At 47.3% G+C, this 17,041-nt stretch overlaps 1 protein-coding gene across 7 annotated transcripts in view; it reads left to right on the top strand.

Annotated features, from left to right (window-relative positions):
- Nucleotides 1-17,041, top strand: part of Dclk2 (doublecortin like kinase 2) — a 135,410-nt gene that overhangs the window by 113,722 nt on the left and 4,647 nt on the right. For 6 of the 7 annotated variants that reach the window (XM_021157286.2, XM_021157284.2, XM_021157283.2 and 3 more), the window contains 6 exons: nucleotides 292-438; nucleotides 6,288-6,421; nucleotides 6,790-6,867; nucleotides 11,958-12,054; nucleotides 12,568-12,648; nucleotides 13,756-13,872. In XM_021157286.2, the coding sequence (XP_021012945.1) occupies nucleotides 292-438; nucleotides 6,288-6,421; nucleotides 6,790-6,867; nucleotides 11,958-12,054; nucleotides 12,568-12,648; nucleotides 13,756-13,872 (654 nt within the window). Of the gene's footprint in view, nucleotides 1-291; nucleotides 439-6,287; nucleotides 6,422-6,789; nucleotides 6,868-11,957; nucleotides 12,055-12,567; nucleotides 12,649-13,755; nucleotides 13,873-16,393; nucleotides 16,476-17,041 lie in introns of all 7 variants that reach the window. The other variant, XR_002377490.2, reaches the window with a different exon arrangement.

Below are 17,041 nucleotides of genomic sequence, written 5' to 3'. Positions count from 1 at the left end.
CCAGGGTCAAAGTAAGGATGGGCGGGCTCACTGGTGTCCAGGGTCAAAGTAAGGATGGGCGGGCTCACTGGTGTCCAGGGTCAAAGTAAGGATGGACGGGCTCACTGGTGTCAAATCTCAGAGCATGCAACAATTCTGAGGAACCTTGCCAGAAAAGGATCCTACAGCCTCTTAACCTTTGCTACTCAAACACATCAGTTTCTTTATCTTCTGCAAGCTGATGTGACACCCTTCTTATCTCAGAGGACCGAACTGTAGACATTTCGATGCATCTCTTTCCTTATCCTGTAGGGTGGAGATCTCTTTGATGCGATTACCTCTTCAACCAAGTACACTGAGAGAGATGGAAGCGCCATGGTGTACAACCTAGCCAATGCCCTCCGGTATCTGCACAGCCTCAGCATCGTCCACAGGGACATCAAACCTGAGAATCTGCTGGTGTGTTAGAAATCTCTGCTGTTCTTTTAAATGATTGCAGTGCTATGGAAACATCACAGCACAGAATAACAGGGTACAAACCAATACCACAGTGGTAAACAGAGAGCACACGAAAGGGATTTGAGAAAAGCCAGCAAGTTCAAGTTGGTTGGGGTGTTTTGCATGCACACATAAAACCCTAATGGGCATCTTGAATCCGTGCATATGTTGTTTTCTGGGCATTAGAAAGTACATTTTCGTTTGTCTTTGATTATGTTATTCAGCTTCATGTTATGATAATGGGACACCTGCCGTAATTAATGTGTAAAAAGGGAAAGGGGGGTTGGGTTTGGGCTCAAAGTTCGGAGGTTCCAGTCTAATAGGGGTGCACCTATTGGTTCAGGGATTGGCAGACGGCAGTTCTGAAGAGCGTGAGGTAAGGCCAGCTGCCTACTTTGTGATCCAGGAAGCAGAGAAAGGGAAGAAGGGAGACTCAGGGACCTTTGAGGCTGTGTAATGATGTAAGGTATCCTGCACAAAGCTCTTCCTGATAACTGTCCACACCTCCTGCATCGCCGCCCTAGGTGTCAAGTGTCTGGGGCCCTTGGCCATCTTCCCTTACGGCAGCCATATTAACTGAAGAACGAAACTGCATGGTGCATAACTTCCAAGAATAAGGGACAAGGAGTTGCCCAGGGGTGGGAGAAGCAAACCAGATGAGTTCGTGTGCAAACAGACTTTGGAGGTGGTCTGTGCCTCTAAGCCTTGTAGATAGGGACTTTGAAGACACGCTTGAAAGTGTGGTGTATTCTGTTCTACAGAATGAAAGTAGTTTCTACCGTGAGGCTCGGTGGCCGAGGTCCGTGGGTCCTGGTCTGTTTTACCAGCCTTCTGACCTTGTGTTACCCCTTTCTCTTCTGACTCACGGCCATTACCTTTAACCCAGCTTTAACATCCCTTCCCGTGATAACTAAAGCTTAGTCACTGGGGAGGAGTTCTTGAGATTCCACCGTCAGGAACTGGGGAAGCTGCCTGGGAGCTTTGCACGTACACACTCTTCCACATGCGATATAGCTGCCTTCTCTAGATCTGTGTGCCGCTTCACTGTCTTAACTCCATCTGGTCTCTCCGTCCTCCGCAGTCAAGCTTCACCAACAGTACCACACCTCCATTTCTTCTGTCTGTCTTTGTCGGTACTCGTAATATCCTTTCCCAGTGTGGCTACCCTCTTCATCACTGAGCACAGTTACGCCTTTAACATTACCCCAGAATCTCTGAGGAGACTGACTGCAGTCATGGTCTCTTCGGGTTTCTGCAGCCTTTGTCACAAGGTTGTGATTTCATGTTCTCTGATCTGCCTCCTCCTTCAGATTGGAAGTGCCATCGACTGTAGGTCTTATGTCCTCCTGTTTCCATGACTGTGCTAAGCAGGTGCTTCATAGAGTGAGGGGTGATCCCTGGTGGTGGCTCTCGTCGCCACTCAGCCAGCCAGCAGCTGAATAAAGACATTATAGCCAGCCTCAAGTACTACACAGATGAGTGTTAAAAGGAATGTGTGGAGACCATCGCAGTGACTTTTCTTCTTTTTAAAGATGTATTTGTTTTTGCTAACCCCAAGTATCCATTTACCATTTGCTAATGCTATTTGTTCATGATTTGTTTTGTCTGGAGGCTAAGTAGCTCTCCTCCCCTCCCCTCCCCTCCCCTCCCCTCCTTTCCCCTTTCCTTTTCCCTTCCTTCTCTTTCTTCCCCTCCCTTCCCCTCCCTGCTCTCTTTGTAGAAAACAGTTTCTTTCCCACCCTTCATTTTCCCATGTTGTTTAAGCATCTGCCGTAGAATGGCTAAGGCATCATGGTGGTGATTCTCCCTACTCTGTCCTGGGCAGTGGGAGTTGCAAGCAGCCATCTGTAGTGACTGCTCAGCCTCTGACCAGCCTGCTACCTTAGGCTGAGCAGCAGTAAACTCAGGGTTAGCACTGTCCATTTGCCCTGACATCCTTCCTTGGTCATACCCTTCTCGGCAGCAGCCGCCTGCCCACCCTTTTCAGGCTTTTCAGGATGACTGTGGTAGCAGAGGTCAGGCATGCATGCCCCGCTCAGTTCTACCTCTTGGGAGGTAGAACCACTCTTGTAGACCCCACACACAGTGAGCTCCTCTGTTGTATGGATGGCAGTGTTTGCACAGCAAGGGCATCTGTTAAAAAAAAAACCATGGCAGGAAGGCTGACATAAGATGCTTCTAAGAGGGGCTGGTGGTCAGCTCTGGGTCTAACAGCATCAGGAGACATGACTCCCGGGAAGCTGCCCCCATCTGGTTAGTGAAGGCCCCAGGCATGATGTAGCTACCATGGAGATGCTCTGTGACAACAGGAAACTCCAGCATAGCCTGTGAGTTCATTGTCCTGGAGGAGATAATGCTATGTCAACAGGGCTTCTCATGACTGGGCTGCCAGCAGGAGCTCGCAGGTCCTCTTCAGTTTATGACATGTGCCGTCAGATCCCCTCTGTTGCCATGCTGTTCATCTGGAAGTCAGGATTGCTGCCATCTCCATAGAATCGTGCTGCAAGGAATTTAAGGGCATCATGTTCCTCCTTCCTTTGCAGGACACCGAGGGCGCCAGACATCCTGTAAACACTTTCCTTTACGAGAGAACAGTGCCATACAGACCCTGCCTGGATACTACAGAGAGGCAGAATTCTTTTCTTACTGTCTTCTACCCTGAGAGATTTACACAGGTTTAGCACCCATAAAACCCTTATCTGAAATTCAGACACATCCAAAAACGTACGTTGAGAGTTAGGCATGGTGACACATGTCTGTAATATAGTGAGTTTGAGGCCAGCCTGGGTTACCAAGTGAGATCCTGTCTAAAAACACAAAAGAGATGTTTTGTGTGCCAGCATTTCTCCAAGTGGAAAAGTTCATACCATGTAATGTCATTTCATACACAAAATAATTTAAAATGTTGCCTGAAGTTATCTTCAGGCTATGGATTTAAAGTATATGTGAAACACAAATGAATTTTGTAGTTGGTATTGAAGATACTTCATTATGCTGTAGTCTAAAATGTTTATTATCATCGAGATCGTGACTCGCTGTGTTCTCAAGACTGGCACTGAGTTCTAGAGATTATCCTGGCTTCTTGAGAGCCTAGGACTGTAGATGTGTGTATGACTGTACCTGGTTTTAGACATTTTTGTCAGTATATGGTGCTAAGGCTGTGGGGTCAGGCTCCAGAAATGACCCTAGCAGTGTACACATTTCTCAGCAGCACATTTGGCAGCTATGAAAGCCTTTTGTATCTCTCTAGATTTAGTCAGCAGATTGGCATTGCACTGAAGAGACAGCCACTGAGGCACTAACAGTGGACATCCCACACGACTCTTGCTCTCTTCCTGTCTGGGAACTAATGCAGTTTTTAGGCAGCAGGGCATCTGACATCTGATTTGCATTCCCTTGCCTGGTACCATAACTTAAAACCCTGCCAAAGCAGATGTATGGGTCGCCGTGTTGGGGAGCACGGAGGTGGCCGTTAATGCTATGAGTTACAGCTCGGTGGTGCCCTGTCATAGTTAAGTATGGAGACTAGTGATAAATTCAGTGTTTCCAGGAGTTCGGGGACAGAGGAGAGAAGAGGTTGGGTTTCTCATGGTTGATGTCCTTCTAAATCATTATGCTGGCGTTTTATTTAGCGAGCATGAGGGGTTCCCTTTGGCTGTGGGACCTGCATTTCCTGCACTTGTCAGCCTTGCATCCTGCCAGCTGCTTGACAGAGCATCTCTCAGTGTGAGGTGGGCCATTTGAACATCGTGGGGCTGGCGTTTTCACAGTTGTTGAAATTCATTCAGAATCTTCATGTGAGGCTGCTGGGGTTTTGGCTTTGTTTAGGTGCAGAACCCATTGCAGGGTGGTTCAGTGGGAGGACGAGGGGTCCTGGCTGCAAAGCTGGCTTGGTTCAGTGACCCTCGATTTCCTTGCCTGCAAATGCAGGTAGCATTTCTTGCTTGAGAGAATATGTAAACTTGAGAAGTTTCTGTGGCTCTCAGTAATTGCCAGGAAGCCTCGGGAGCAGTATTCTTCTTTTGTCTCTCTGTGGTCCTCATTTCCCTGCTTTTCTCCTTGCCAGGCCCTGTGCAGGGTGAGCAGTCTCTCCACCGCTCATCTGCACCCCAGCTTCACAGTCAGCTCCATAGAGCAGAGCCTTGTGTATTTCTTTGCCATGCAGATAGACAGCGATGTTTAGTTTTCTTTGTAGATTTGAATAGAATCCCCAGCTAGGATGTAAAGGTTCTTAATACATTGCATATTTTCTTCTCTATTGGAAGGAGATGAATCAGCAAAATCACTAGTATTTCCTACTTCCATCTAAGCCATACTCTCGTGGTTAGCCAAGGAGTCCCAACCAGTCAGCAAGCACAGGCTGCCCACTCCCTGTCTGTACTTCTGCGTCTGACTGAGTTCTATAGGGGATGTAGAAATGTGGCTTCGGAGACTGACAGCGGCTTCTTGGCACCCCACACATCTCTAAATGGAGCACAGCTTTATAAAAACAGTACCTAATGACTTGTAAATATGAAATGGCAGCGGCATCACTGAGACAGTGACTTGTGATACAGGCATTTAGGAAATTGTGCTTATAAATGATCACTACAGAAACTTAAAATTTTGTCCTAATGTTTGGGTTTCAGTAAATGCACCATAAATCCTAACTGTAATTGTCCTAGATCGTCCTCACTAACGTTTACATTACACACTATGGATGGCAAGCTGTCCTATGTGGCATAACTAAGAATCTCGACTCTGTTGCTTCCAGCTAGAGCGTTTGTGTATTTGCATATGTTTCTGCTATGTTGTGGGGTTCACACAGAGTGATCCATACCTTAGAGGGGTTCAGAGTCACCACCACTACCCCTATGACTCTCTAAAGTCATGAAGGCGTGCATGAGCTGTGTAGATGCTATGTGTAAATATGGAGGATACTGTGATGTCCCAAAGAAAGAAGTGTTCTGTAGCAGAGGAGCAGAAAAAGGTAGTGAGCCATCCATCATTGGTCCTTCTCAAGGCCCACAAAGCTTGGCTCATGTCACAGGGAGCCCCAGGGTCTCTGGGTTCTCTGTCAATGACTGCATAAGTCCCTTCCCTCGGTGCCTGATGCCAGTCACTGCTTATGTTGAGAAAACATCGCTTTCTAAATATTTCCCTTCTAAAGTCTGAAGTAGTTGAAATGCAAGTCCAGCTCAATAGTAAAACACAAGGAGAGACAGGCTGTGTTTAAAATACAGAAATAGAGTTTCGCGTATTGATTTGGTCTGTGAAGCTATTTTCCTCTGAAGTTTGGTGCGTTCAAATGGACACACAAGAGAATCTACTTTGGCAAGTTTGTTTATCACACAGCCAATCCCCAGTTAGCTGTCTGTGTGCTTACTGGCTTCCAAAACTGTCTACGTGTTGTGTTATTTCCTGGCTCTTCTCTCTTAAGGAAAGCTTGCTTTGATATAAGGTAAAGTGTTCTCAATTATGTGGTCATTGTAAGCTCATGGGTATGTCTGCAAGTATGAGCTGTAGGAAGGAAGTGAAAGCAGCTCTCAGTGCTGTGCCTGAGGGCTTGTTAAGCCTAGGGCATTGTAATTCACATAAAATTTTACCTTTGGAAAGCACAGTTGAACAGAAGTCTCTGAGATCTCTTAGCCCTTTACAAAGATGGTTCTCTTACCAGAAGAACTTTCTTTAAACATTTTAAAAGTCAGTGTGTCTTTCCTGCCTAATTCCAAGGCTCCTCTCACAGCTGTTTAAGGGGTGGGGGTGTGGGAGGAGACCCAAAACAACAACAGCAACAAAAACTGGTGATTGTTGGCTGTTTTCTGTTCCAGGTGTGCGAATACCCAGATGGAACCAAGTCTTTGAAGCTGGGAGACTTTGGGCTGGCGACGGTGGTTGAAGGCCCGTTGTACACGGTCTGTGGCACGCCAACTTATGTGGCTCCAGAGATCATTGCTGAAACGGGGTGAGAGTCTGCCTGTCTCTGGTCATGCTTTGACATGGCTAACAAAGGCACATAGCTGTTGCTGTTGCTTTGTGTCCAGTATACCCGTGAAGGAAGACCGGGGAGCAGAGATATGTGACCTACCTTGTTAGCTTGACTTGAGGGAGTAGTTTGCTCTTAGCTGGCCTGCGCTTCTGTTGGGGGTGGGGTGGGAAGGCTGCGGGTGTGAGGTGGTTGGAGACGGTCACTGATAGCGGTCAGATGGGGAGAAAGCACACGGCTTTTCAGAGGACAGCTCCTCCTTCCGTGTGGTACTAACACAGACAGTACTGCAGCAGTGGGCGCAAGCTCTGACCCACCGTTACCCTCTCTCCCTCCCTTTGTTCCAGTTATGGCCTGAAGGTGGATGTTTGGGCAGCTGGTGTGATTACATACATACTTCTCTGTGGATTCCCACCATTCCGGAGGTAACCATGTTAGAATTATAAATTCTCAGACACTTAACTACTGGCAGAAAGGGCCCTAAGCCAGTAAATAAAATTACCAGTTTAAAATTATATAAACACGCCTTTCTCTGTTTGTCTTAATTTACAGCCTACTGGTGAAAACTCGTCATTTTTCCTTTGGTATTTTGATTTTTGTTTTTGTCTTTGTTTTTTCTTCTCCCTCCCTCCCTCCCTCCCTCCTTCCTTTCTGTATGGGAGCGTGAACACAGGGTTCATCCATTTGTGCACACTCTGCCTCTGAGCTGTCCCTAGCATGACCATAAAGGCCTTTGCTTTGTGTATGAGCCTATGAGCTCTTTGGCCATCATTCCATGAGACCAGTTCCTAGTAGACCCTAGACTTGGCCACTTCTGAGTCATCTTGAAGAAGGGTGGATGGAATTTAAAGGTCCTTATGGAGAAGCCTGAATCATTCAGGTGGACTTTTTGAAGTTCTTGGTATAGGTGACACTTACTTGATTCGAGAGCAGCATTACTTGATTTTGATATGAAATTTCTAAACCACCCAACTTCTATCTCATAAACCAAGAACGCTTTATGGTAGTTTTAGTCCTTCCTGGAACATTTATTACCTGAGAAGTGAAGTTACAGAAAATTTGGTGTCAGCTGGCCTGGAAACAAACGGCAGTTGACAATTGGCAGCTCAGTGCTGGCCTGGCGGGAACAGCGGTGAACACAGCCAGCCATGGGAATGCTTGCAGCTTGGCCAGCCCAGCCATCGACCCAGGCTGATTCAGCCACACTGACTGCAGCTCTTCTTTTGGTCTGTTTCATCTCCTGTGCTGCGGCCAACGACTGACTTGGAAGCTGTAGTTAGTGCATCTGCTCGTGCGTGGCTGCTTTTCTGCCTTTTATCTCCACGGCCTCCTCCTCTCTTTTTGGTGAGCAGTGATCTGGGGGTGCCAGGTACTGTTCCGAGTGATGGCTGTGGTTCACAAGCACTTCCTTAGAGCTGTGCTTTTAGTCCAGCTCAGCTGCTGCAAGGAACTACCACAGACTGTGTGGCTCATTAGGACTGGAAACTTATTCTCACAGTGATGGAGGTTGGAGATTCAAGACCAGAGCAGCAGCAGGCTTGGTGTCTAGTGAGGGCCTACTTCCTGGTCGCTTCGCAGCCATCTTTGTGAAGTCACACAGCAGAAAGGGAAGGGCAACCTCTAGGAACTTCAGAGTATCTTGTCTTCTTTTTTAAAATGATGCTGGGGGTTGCACTCCAGGCCTCCTGCTAGGCAGCACTCGGCCACTGACCTCTGTCCTCTCTAGGGACTTTCCTCAAAGACACTACAGCTGAATTTATGAAGGCTCTGCTCTCATAACTCTGGCTCTCTCCCAGAAGCCCACCTCATGATGCCTTCCAAGTGAGGATTAGGTTTCACCAGAAGGAGTTTGGAGGAGTCCGTAGTAGTGTTTAATGTTGTATTGGGTCAGTGAATGAAAAATAGCTTATCTTTTCTCTCCAAACATTTGTTATGAAAACTTCCTGGAAAAAGTTAGAAAGTTTAATTTTTATTTTTTAATTCTCATATTTTCAGTTTGAGTTCAACAGTGGGTCTTTTTTTCTTTGTTTGTTTTTATTGATTATTGATCATCGCTGTGCACAGAATGACACAGAAATGTTAGTGTGCTTTTGAAGAGCTTATGGTATAGAGCCATGAAGCACAAGAATAATGACCAGAAACACCTGGTTGTGTATGTGTGATTGGCTAGCTCAGAGGTGGCTAAGCATAGATTAAATGTGAAGGGAGTGACTAAAGGACTCCATGGTGCAAGGAAGAAGGGAAGAAGGAGAGGGTGGATAATCTGTGCTCTTGTTTTACAGTGATCTGGGCCCTGGGCTGGTTTGGGTGATGGCTTTTTTTTGGGGGGGGGGTAGTCAAATGTAGAAGGGCAATGTGTTTGCTGACAGATGATATCGGGACCAATTAACATGGAGTTCTTTCTGACTTACCCAAGGGGAGATGAAGAAAAAGGATTTAAGGGTCAGCATTAGGGAATGTGTGCTCACTACTCCCTCTAGTGTCTGTAGACTCTGGTGCAGCCAGGGAGAGCAGCAGTTTTACTGTTATCCAGGTGAGGGTCAAATTGGAGGTCACCCAGGGCAGCATCAGCATCATGAGATGGGGAGGTGACTTGGGCTGACGAGAGCAGCCCACAGCATTCTAAGGGGACTGCCTAACGTCAGGAATTCCCTGGCTGCCCCACTTTTACATTTCAAGAGCATGTTTTCCCTCTTCGCTCCTGAGCTCATCTGTGACGTGAAACAAGAAGCAGCCTCTTCGCAGCACAGCCACGTTAGGCAGATCTCACAACTGCTATACTGTGACTGTTAACGTTAAAGCAGATACAGGAGATTAAGGATGTGATGGTGTAATGGTTAGTGCCGAGAATGCATGGCATAATTGTGACTCTAGGGCTGGGGAGGGAACTCACTTGGTTCCATCTACATAAAGCCCAGCATGGCAGCACGTGCCTATAATCCCAGCACCTAGGACATGGAATCAGGGAAGATAGGAACTTCAAGGCTGTCCTTGGCTGTGTAGCAAGTATGAAGTCATGCTGGCCTACATGAGACCCTGTTTCAACAAAATAAAAGCAACTCTATATATTATATATAATGCATATTAAAGTCCTTTAGACAAGTACTTCAGAGTGCTTTGTCTTTTACAAAGCATGCGTTCAAGGGAAAGCTTCTGAAGTGAAATTGGTCAGGAATTTTCTGCTCCCCTTTGTCTAATGGCTGCTGTCTTCTTTCAGCGTCTTTGGGTTTTAGCTCTAGCTTGCTTTCCTTCTATTTGTTTGTTTGTTTTTCTTACTTCTTGAGCTCACTAGCCCCTTACCCTTTTCTCCTCAACACCAGAGTCATCTTTACACGAATTGGTTTTCAGAGACATCTGAAGTTTTCCCAAGAATGAGCGTGCTACAGCTCCTGACTAAAGCATTTGTAATGTTGTTCTGAGCTTCCTGATCCGTCCTTCCTCAGCCCCGTCCCCAGCTCTCTCTGTCATGCGCTCATGTATGAGGGCTGTGTGAAATGGCTAACTAACCTTATCAGGTGTCACTGAAAGAGAAACTGTTTTTTCTTCATGGGCTGTTTTATGCCCATGGCCCTGTCATCTATGGGATATATTGTTTTAGACCTTGTATTATAAATGTGATGATAAATCCATTGTGGATTCAGAGTAGCCGTTTGTCCCTGACTATCAGGGAGGGTGGACTGTCTGCAGGGCTGTTCTTCCACTGGGTGCTTAGCTCTGGACATTGACAGTGTTGAGCCCTGGAGTCTTATTCTATCTGTTTAATCAGGGGTCCTTTTTTGCTGTATTGAACTGTTGTAAATGGATGAAGCAGATGGACTCCAGCTTTTAGATCTGTATTGGCCAAGTGATCAAGTCAATATAAGCTACCTGTGACTCCAGGAATAAAATGGAGATGAATGGAGAAGTAGGAACACTCTTGAGAGTCAGTTATATGTATGTCTTCTTCTAACACCACCTGCTATGTACGCTCTCACTTCCAAAGGCTTCTGTAAAGTCCCAGTGTGTTCTTCTGTGTAGTTCTCACTCCCTGGGAAGGAGCACTGAGCTGATCACAGCAGTGCAAAGGAGAGAAACCATCGTGTTTCCTTACAGACAGTTGTGTGAGCCCACTTTCCAGGAGTGCACTGGTGGCCTCTCACCATGCTGGCTTGTCCCACCCAGCCCTTGCTCCTCATTATACTTTTGGCCATCAGTGGGGCCAAAGCAGAAGTCTCACAAATGCTTCCCTTGAGCATAGCAGGCAGCCATGTCATCAGAGAGTCCTAGCGATTGTCCCTAAGTCACCTTTGAGAAGGTGGGAATCAGAACCCTAAAGGCTTGGTGGAGAAATTCTAAGAAGTTTGCAGTCTCCCCAGGTAACTGCTGGCTTGTACTCTTGGATTTTAATTCTGAGTTTTCTGTTGCGGCCTGTGGTGGACCAGGAAAGCTAAGCATGTTTCCTGTTTGCATTCCTGCGATCACCACACATGGGAACAGCCCACATCCAGTCTTTCCCTTCCCTGTTTTCATAGTTCCACCAAATGTCGAGAGCCACGGATCCATTAGACACCACACGTGTGTTTGGGGAAAGACTAAGCAGCTCAGGTTGGGAGACGCCCACCTGAGAGCATCCAGGATGCTTTGCCTTGACTGAGTAAACCTAGCTGGCGTCTGTGGAATATTCACTTTCTGAGACTGAGCACAAAGGAACATTGAGTTGTGGTGGAGAGGAAATTATGTCATGATTTTTATAATTCTAGGTTCTGAACTCTGTATGACTTTCAGTGAAAATGTGGGAGGTTATATAGAAACCTTCCTATGAAGGAAAAAAAAATAAAGGTTGCGTAGATGCTGCTGTTCTACATAGGCATGAGTTATGGTGAAACTGCCGACCTCCCCCTGAGGGTTTCATTGTCTGTAATTTCTGTTTTTGCTTGTGATATAAATATATACATATTTATATAGAGAGCCAAATATATATTATATATGTATACATATATACCACACATACATATATATGAATACACACATGTGTATACAGATATACATATCTATGTATGCATATGTATGTGTGTATACATGCATGTATATGTGTGTGTTTGTGTGTGTATAATGTATGTCTATATCTATATTTTTTTCTCCCTGAGATGGGCTCTGGCCGTATTTGCTTTGTCTTATACTTGCCTTAGCTCTCCAAGTATCTAGTTCTGGAGGAACATGCCACGCCCCCGGCTTTCATTCTAACCATTTGCGAGCTTGTTTTCTGGGGCATTAAGTATACAGTCTTTCATACCATCCACTACTGGAACTTTTCCAACTCCCAACTAAACGGAAACTCTCCCTGAGTCATTTTCTGTCTCTGGTCCCCAGGCCTAGGAAATGTCCTTTGGCTCATTGTCTAGAAGGAAAATCCTGCTGTCACCATGCACCTATGGCACACAGCTGAGCAGTGGCATGCCCAAGCCAGAGCCTCTATGCCTTCCTGCTACTCAGACACTTTGTTTGTGACTCTGTTCTTCCGTTTCCTTGTCACCAGTGAGAACAATCTCCAGGAAGACCTCTTTGACCAGATCTTGGCTGGAAAGCTGGAATTCCCAGCGCCCTACTGGGACAACATTACAGACTCTGCCAAGGTACTGTGCAGGGCTCTTCCTGCATACACTGTAGGGTCCTTGCATGTGGGGCTATAGCAGCCCACAGCTTGGGGCTCCTGAGACTTGACTTCTAATATGTGGCCTTTCTGTAAGTTTGTATAGTGCACTGTAGTGTAGTCTCCGGAGTCCTCAAGTAGACTTTGAAACCTAGATGTCGATTCCCCTCCTCCACTGCTGTGATAATCATTGCAAACATAGTGATGAAAATGGAAAATGCCACAGTGTCCCGTGGAGTGAGGTCAGAGATCCGCAGGTCTTCGGAGACAGTCTGGGATCCCTGACAGGAGGGAGACACCGCTGTCCCAGGCACTGTGCTGACACAGGCAGTGAATCTGCCTGTCTCATAAGCCCTGATCATGTGGGTGGTTGGCTTCATGCCCCAGTGGCTGAGCTGCTCTGTTGGCTTTTGATTTCTGTATTTATGCTGGAATCACCCTCTTTCTCCTCCTCTGTGGTCTACCACCCCTTTCCTCCCCTTTCTCCCCTTTGTAGGAGTTAATCAGTCAAATGCTTCAGGTAAACGTTGAAGCTCGCTGTACTGCGGGAGAAATTCTGAGTCACCCCTGGGTGTCAGTAAGTACCCACATTCCCAGGGAATGAGTGAGTCTGTGTTGTGTGGTCAGCAGCATGCTCCCTTGCTATGTGTTTTGCACAGATGCAGTTGTACATGCAAATTCTATGGCAGGTAGAAGGTCTTTCCTAATGACCAAGTATCATGGGAGAAGATGGCTGATACCGGAGTCCCTCGTCTGCTTCGTCTGTCCCTTGTTGGACCTCAGTTTACTCATCTACGAAGTGGGGTTGGCCAAGATGCTCTTTAAGGGCCCATTCCATGACTTCATTCTAGTTTTGGGGTTTGTGTTTTCCTCAGAGATGAATGTGTTTTAGACTGTGACCTCTGTGTCCACATGGCGTGCAGTCCCATGGACTGGAAGGAGAGACAGTCTCCTCCAGAGGTAGCAAAGAGGTTGGTAGTGACCGCATGTTCCCTCTGGGCAAAAGTGAGCTAGAAGGCAAGTCCTGAACACTGGGTTAATTAGCCACATGGCTGTACTGCTGTACCCTTCCACTCTTCACACTGCTTTCCTGGGCTGAGACACAAGTCAGGGAGACAACACATCTCTTTGAGAGCAGTAAGGCTGATCAGTTGAGTGACTGATGTCCTGGGGATGGAGCTCAAGCCTTCAGCATACAGCATGTTCTCCTGCCAGTTTTGTTTTGTTTTAATTAAGAAATGGGGTCAAACATTAGGCTCAAGCCATGTTCCTTCCTCAGCCTGTCCTGTAACCAGAGCTACAGCAAGGTGGCACAGCACACATGAATTCTTCATGCAAATGATAAACTCTTAGTTTTTATGTTTCCGTGGGATGGCTTATATTGTATATGCCTTGGGAGAGGGCCTGAGAACCCCACCCAGTGCCGTCCGGAGGCGTGTCTGCCTGAAGGCATTGGTGCTGCAGACCATGCTGAGGATGGGACCCAGGGTCTCATGCCTGCTGGCCCAGTGCTCTTTCCTGGCGCTATACAGTGGCAGCAGTTAGTTTTGAAAGAACTGAACTTGTGTTCTTCTGGCTAAGAGGAGCCTGTTTGGGATGACGTCATTAGGTGGATGGTGGGGGTAACTTAATGAGCAGTTGAAGCTGAGGATCCGGAATCACTGTGCTTGGTTCTTTTCCGTAGGATGATGCATCCCAGGAGAACAATATGCAAGCCGAGGTTACAGGTAAACTAAAACAGCACTTTAATAATGCGCTCCCCAAACAGAACAGCACCACCACCGGGGTCTCCGTTATCATGGTAAGTGGGACACAGAGCTCTGCCTCGGAGACCTGGGGCTGGCCAAGCTGGAGTTGCTGTCTGAACTAGATAGCCAGGGTTCTGCTCATGGAAGCTGGTGTCTTCCATGTTCCTGTCTCCATGGAGGATTGCCTGGCATGTGGAGGGTGCTTTCAGCCCTGTTCCTAGACTCTGCATGGCGGCTAGGGGCTGGGAGGAGACAGAGCCGCAGTGACAGGGAGCTCTGGCTGGGCCTTGCCTCACCTGTCATAGCTGCTGCTACCTCTAGGGACAGATTGCAGCCCCATAGCATGGGCACTGTAAGGAAATAAGGCCCGGCCTCTGGTTGAGTTGTGACTTCTTTTAAACTTGGGATAGGAAACAGCCAAGTTAACAAATTTCACTTTTTAAAGACTGCTTGGTGAAAATAAAAATAGTTGGTGTGTTTTTAAACCCATAGAAGTATTTTTTTTTAAAATCAGATTTTCATGGTTAGAGTTTTATTTTAAAAGTAACAATGATCCTATTTTTGTACTTCTCTCAAAATGCTTAAGGCCACGAATCTAAATATTTAAACACAAGAGACAAAAAGTAACGTTAAGGAGAGCCAAAAGAAAGAGTACAGGACAGGAAAATAAACCCACGTGAGGCTAGTGGTGTCTGAGTCTCTCTGAGCATCTCCCACCTGCTAGTCAGCCAAGGTACAAACCAGCCACGGTCTCCAGCAGCGGGGCCTCTGTCCTCCTGACCACCACCAGCAGACAGACAGCTGACACAGGGCCAGGGGCGTGGATATCAGGAACTCGCCTCTCTGAGGGGCAGGTACCTGAAATAGGCCGTCCCTGCAGCTCTATCATTTGCTTCTAGAGCAGCCTCTTGCCCCATGGGAGAAGTTCTCTGTATTCCTCCTACATATAGGGATATAGACTTATTCTCACTGCACAGTGTATTCTAAGGATGTCAGGAAACCGTGGGAGTCCAGGAAGCCACAATGCACACACCCACCATGGACACAAGTATTCTGCTGTTGGTTAAGCACCTGTGGCATTCCTGGTCCCTGCTTTCTGTGATGTATTCCCTTCCTCCAAGGGTCTTAGTTCTTTTGGTAGACTCCCTCCACTGTCCTTGAGAATCCCGTGCTCCCTGCAGGGAGCTGTGTGCTCCATCTCCTCCCCATACAACTTGAGTCCGCAAACTGGGCTTTGCGTTGCCTTGTAGGACTCTGGAGTGCTCCTTGATGAACACAGGAAGGCTGGAGGTGTGGCTTTTCCTGCCACTGTAGTGATGTTTTACTGAATACTGGAGAAAGGCAGAGATGTCGCAGAGTTGTGGAGCCCACAGTAGGGGGACATTTCTAGAGCCTAGGGATTCTCTTTTGAGACCCAGCCCGTGAGCAGAAGCAGGGTGCATCTGTGCCATGCATGGTGTAGTAGGGAGCGTCTGCGGAAGTGGAAGAGAAAACCATTAAGAGCATTAAGCATTTGTTTTGGGGTGCAGCTCAGTGGCTGTGCGTGTGCCCCAATACCCCCCAAAGTATATATTCAGCATCTGGTACAGTCTTGAAGAGAATTTGTTGGAGTCAGAATTTCCTATCATCTGTTAATTAGCTTGCTAATCCTCTAAGATTTGTTAGTTTTGCAGCCCTGGAATTAAAGGCCATTAGGCCTGTTCTCTGTCTCCTGACCCTAAAGCTCAGCTGAGGGTCTAGAATGATTGACAGCCCTCCCTTGAGCCGGCGTAAGCGGTGTAAGCTGCGCTGTGGATAATAACGCAGAGAACCTCTCACCACTTACAAATAGCGGTTTCCCCCTTGCTAATGGAGTTAGTCAGATGTCAGACCCTTGAGTTTTAACAGTGTTCCTGAGACTGAACAAACCTTAAGAAGGTGACTGTATAAAAATTGTGTGTTGATGTATATGCAGGAGCTATTTGGCACATGTTGGTGACATCCAGCTAACCACATTCTCGGCCTAAACCTGGAGACTGAGCACAGGGAACTGCCTGCCAATGGTCTCACTGCATTCAGAATCTACTGGACAGATTCCCGGGACTTGTTTCCGGCCGTCTCTGTTCTCAGTGGTTCAAAGGCCAGCCTGCCAAATTTTGACTTGGCCCCAAAAGCAGCCGAAGGCTTCTTTCTTGTCCTTCCCCAAGCCAGTTCTGGGTCTATGTATGGCTGCTGGGTAGAACCTGTGACATGCTTCGGGGCCCTGTGTCATGTATATCATGACTGTACAACTGAGAGCAGTTTTAAATTGTTTTTATACATAAAGTAAGTACAAAATGCCTGTCTCTGGCATGAGTTAGTCATTACTGAGTATACGGGCTCAGTAGCAGAGGTGTAGATGTGTTTGTAGCTGAGTGGTTAGCTGAATGGTTAGTGGTCTCTGCATAATTTACAGATGAGGTCCTCTCTGTCTCCTGTCACCTCAGAACTCTCCCCACGTAGGTACCTGGGGCTCCAGTGAATAGTATGCTAGGGTAGGGCTGACTCAGGGGAAAGACACCGAAGTGACACTGTTGTCTGCGTTTCGTTTGACAGTTTGCTTTGACAGTTTGAGCGACACTTCAGGGTTTCGTTCTTTGCCCAGTTGAGAGTATGGGAAATCCTGAAGCAGATCCTGGTATTCAACACGCTGTGCTCGTGAGAGCCACACTTAACTTTCCGCCCCTCTTCTAGCTGCATGCTTGTCTCAGGCTCTGGCCCTCAGCTTCCTGCTGGTAGGGGTCCTCTGAACCCACTGACCTCCTCCTGGCCAGCCCAGCCCAGCACGCCTTTGGGGAGCTTTGTGATAGACTAAGCTTGTCAAGTCTGGTTTCCTGCTCAGGAGCAGGGGCCAACAGTTCTGTGCCCTGTTCCTGTTTACATAGGTGAAGGGCATCTTTCTGCAAAGGACAGCAGGGGATGAGTGTCTCCGGGAGGTTTTAGTGCTTTGTCCAGAGCTGCATTTTTATCAGCCAGCCTCCATGATGAGAACATGGTCATATCAGAAAGAGTTTGAGGCCGATGGCTCCCGGTTGCACTTTAGTGCTCTCCCTGTCAGTGCTTAGTGTGCTGATGAAGGACAGTGTATTCCAGGAGGTGGTTTCTTTGTCCCAGTGAGGGACGAAGGGAAAAAAAAAAAAAGCCTCGAGCCGGGCGTGGTGGCGCACGCCTTTANTCCCAGCACTCGGGAGGCAGAGGCAGGCG

The sequence above is a fragment of the Mus caroli genome, chromosome 3 (assembly GCF_900094665.2).
Source record: "Mus caroli chromosome 3, CAROLI_EIJ_v1.1, whole genome shotgun sequence".
NCBI classification, from domain to species: domain Eukaryota; kingdom Metazoa; phylum Chordata; class Mammalia; order Rodentia; family Muridae; genus Mus; species Mus caroli.
Note: the sequence above shows the minus strand (reverse complement) of the source record. Positions and strands in the feature narration are given on the sequence as shown.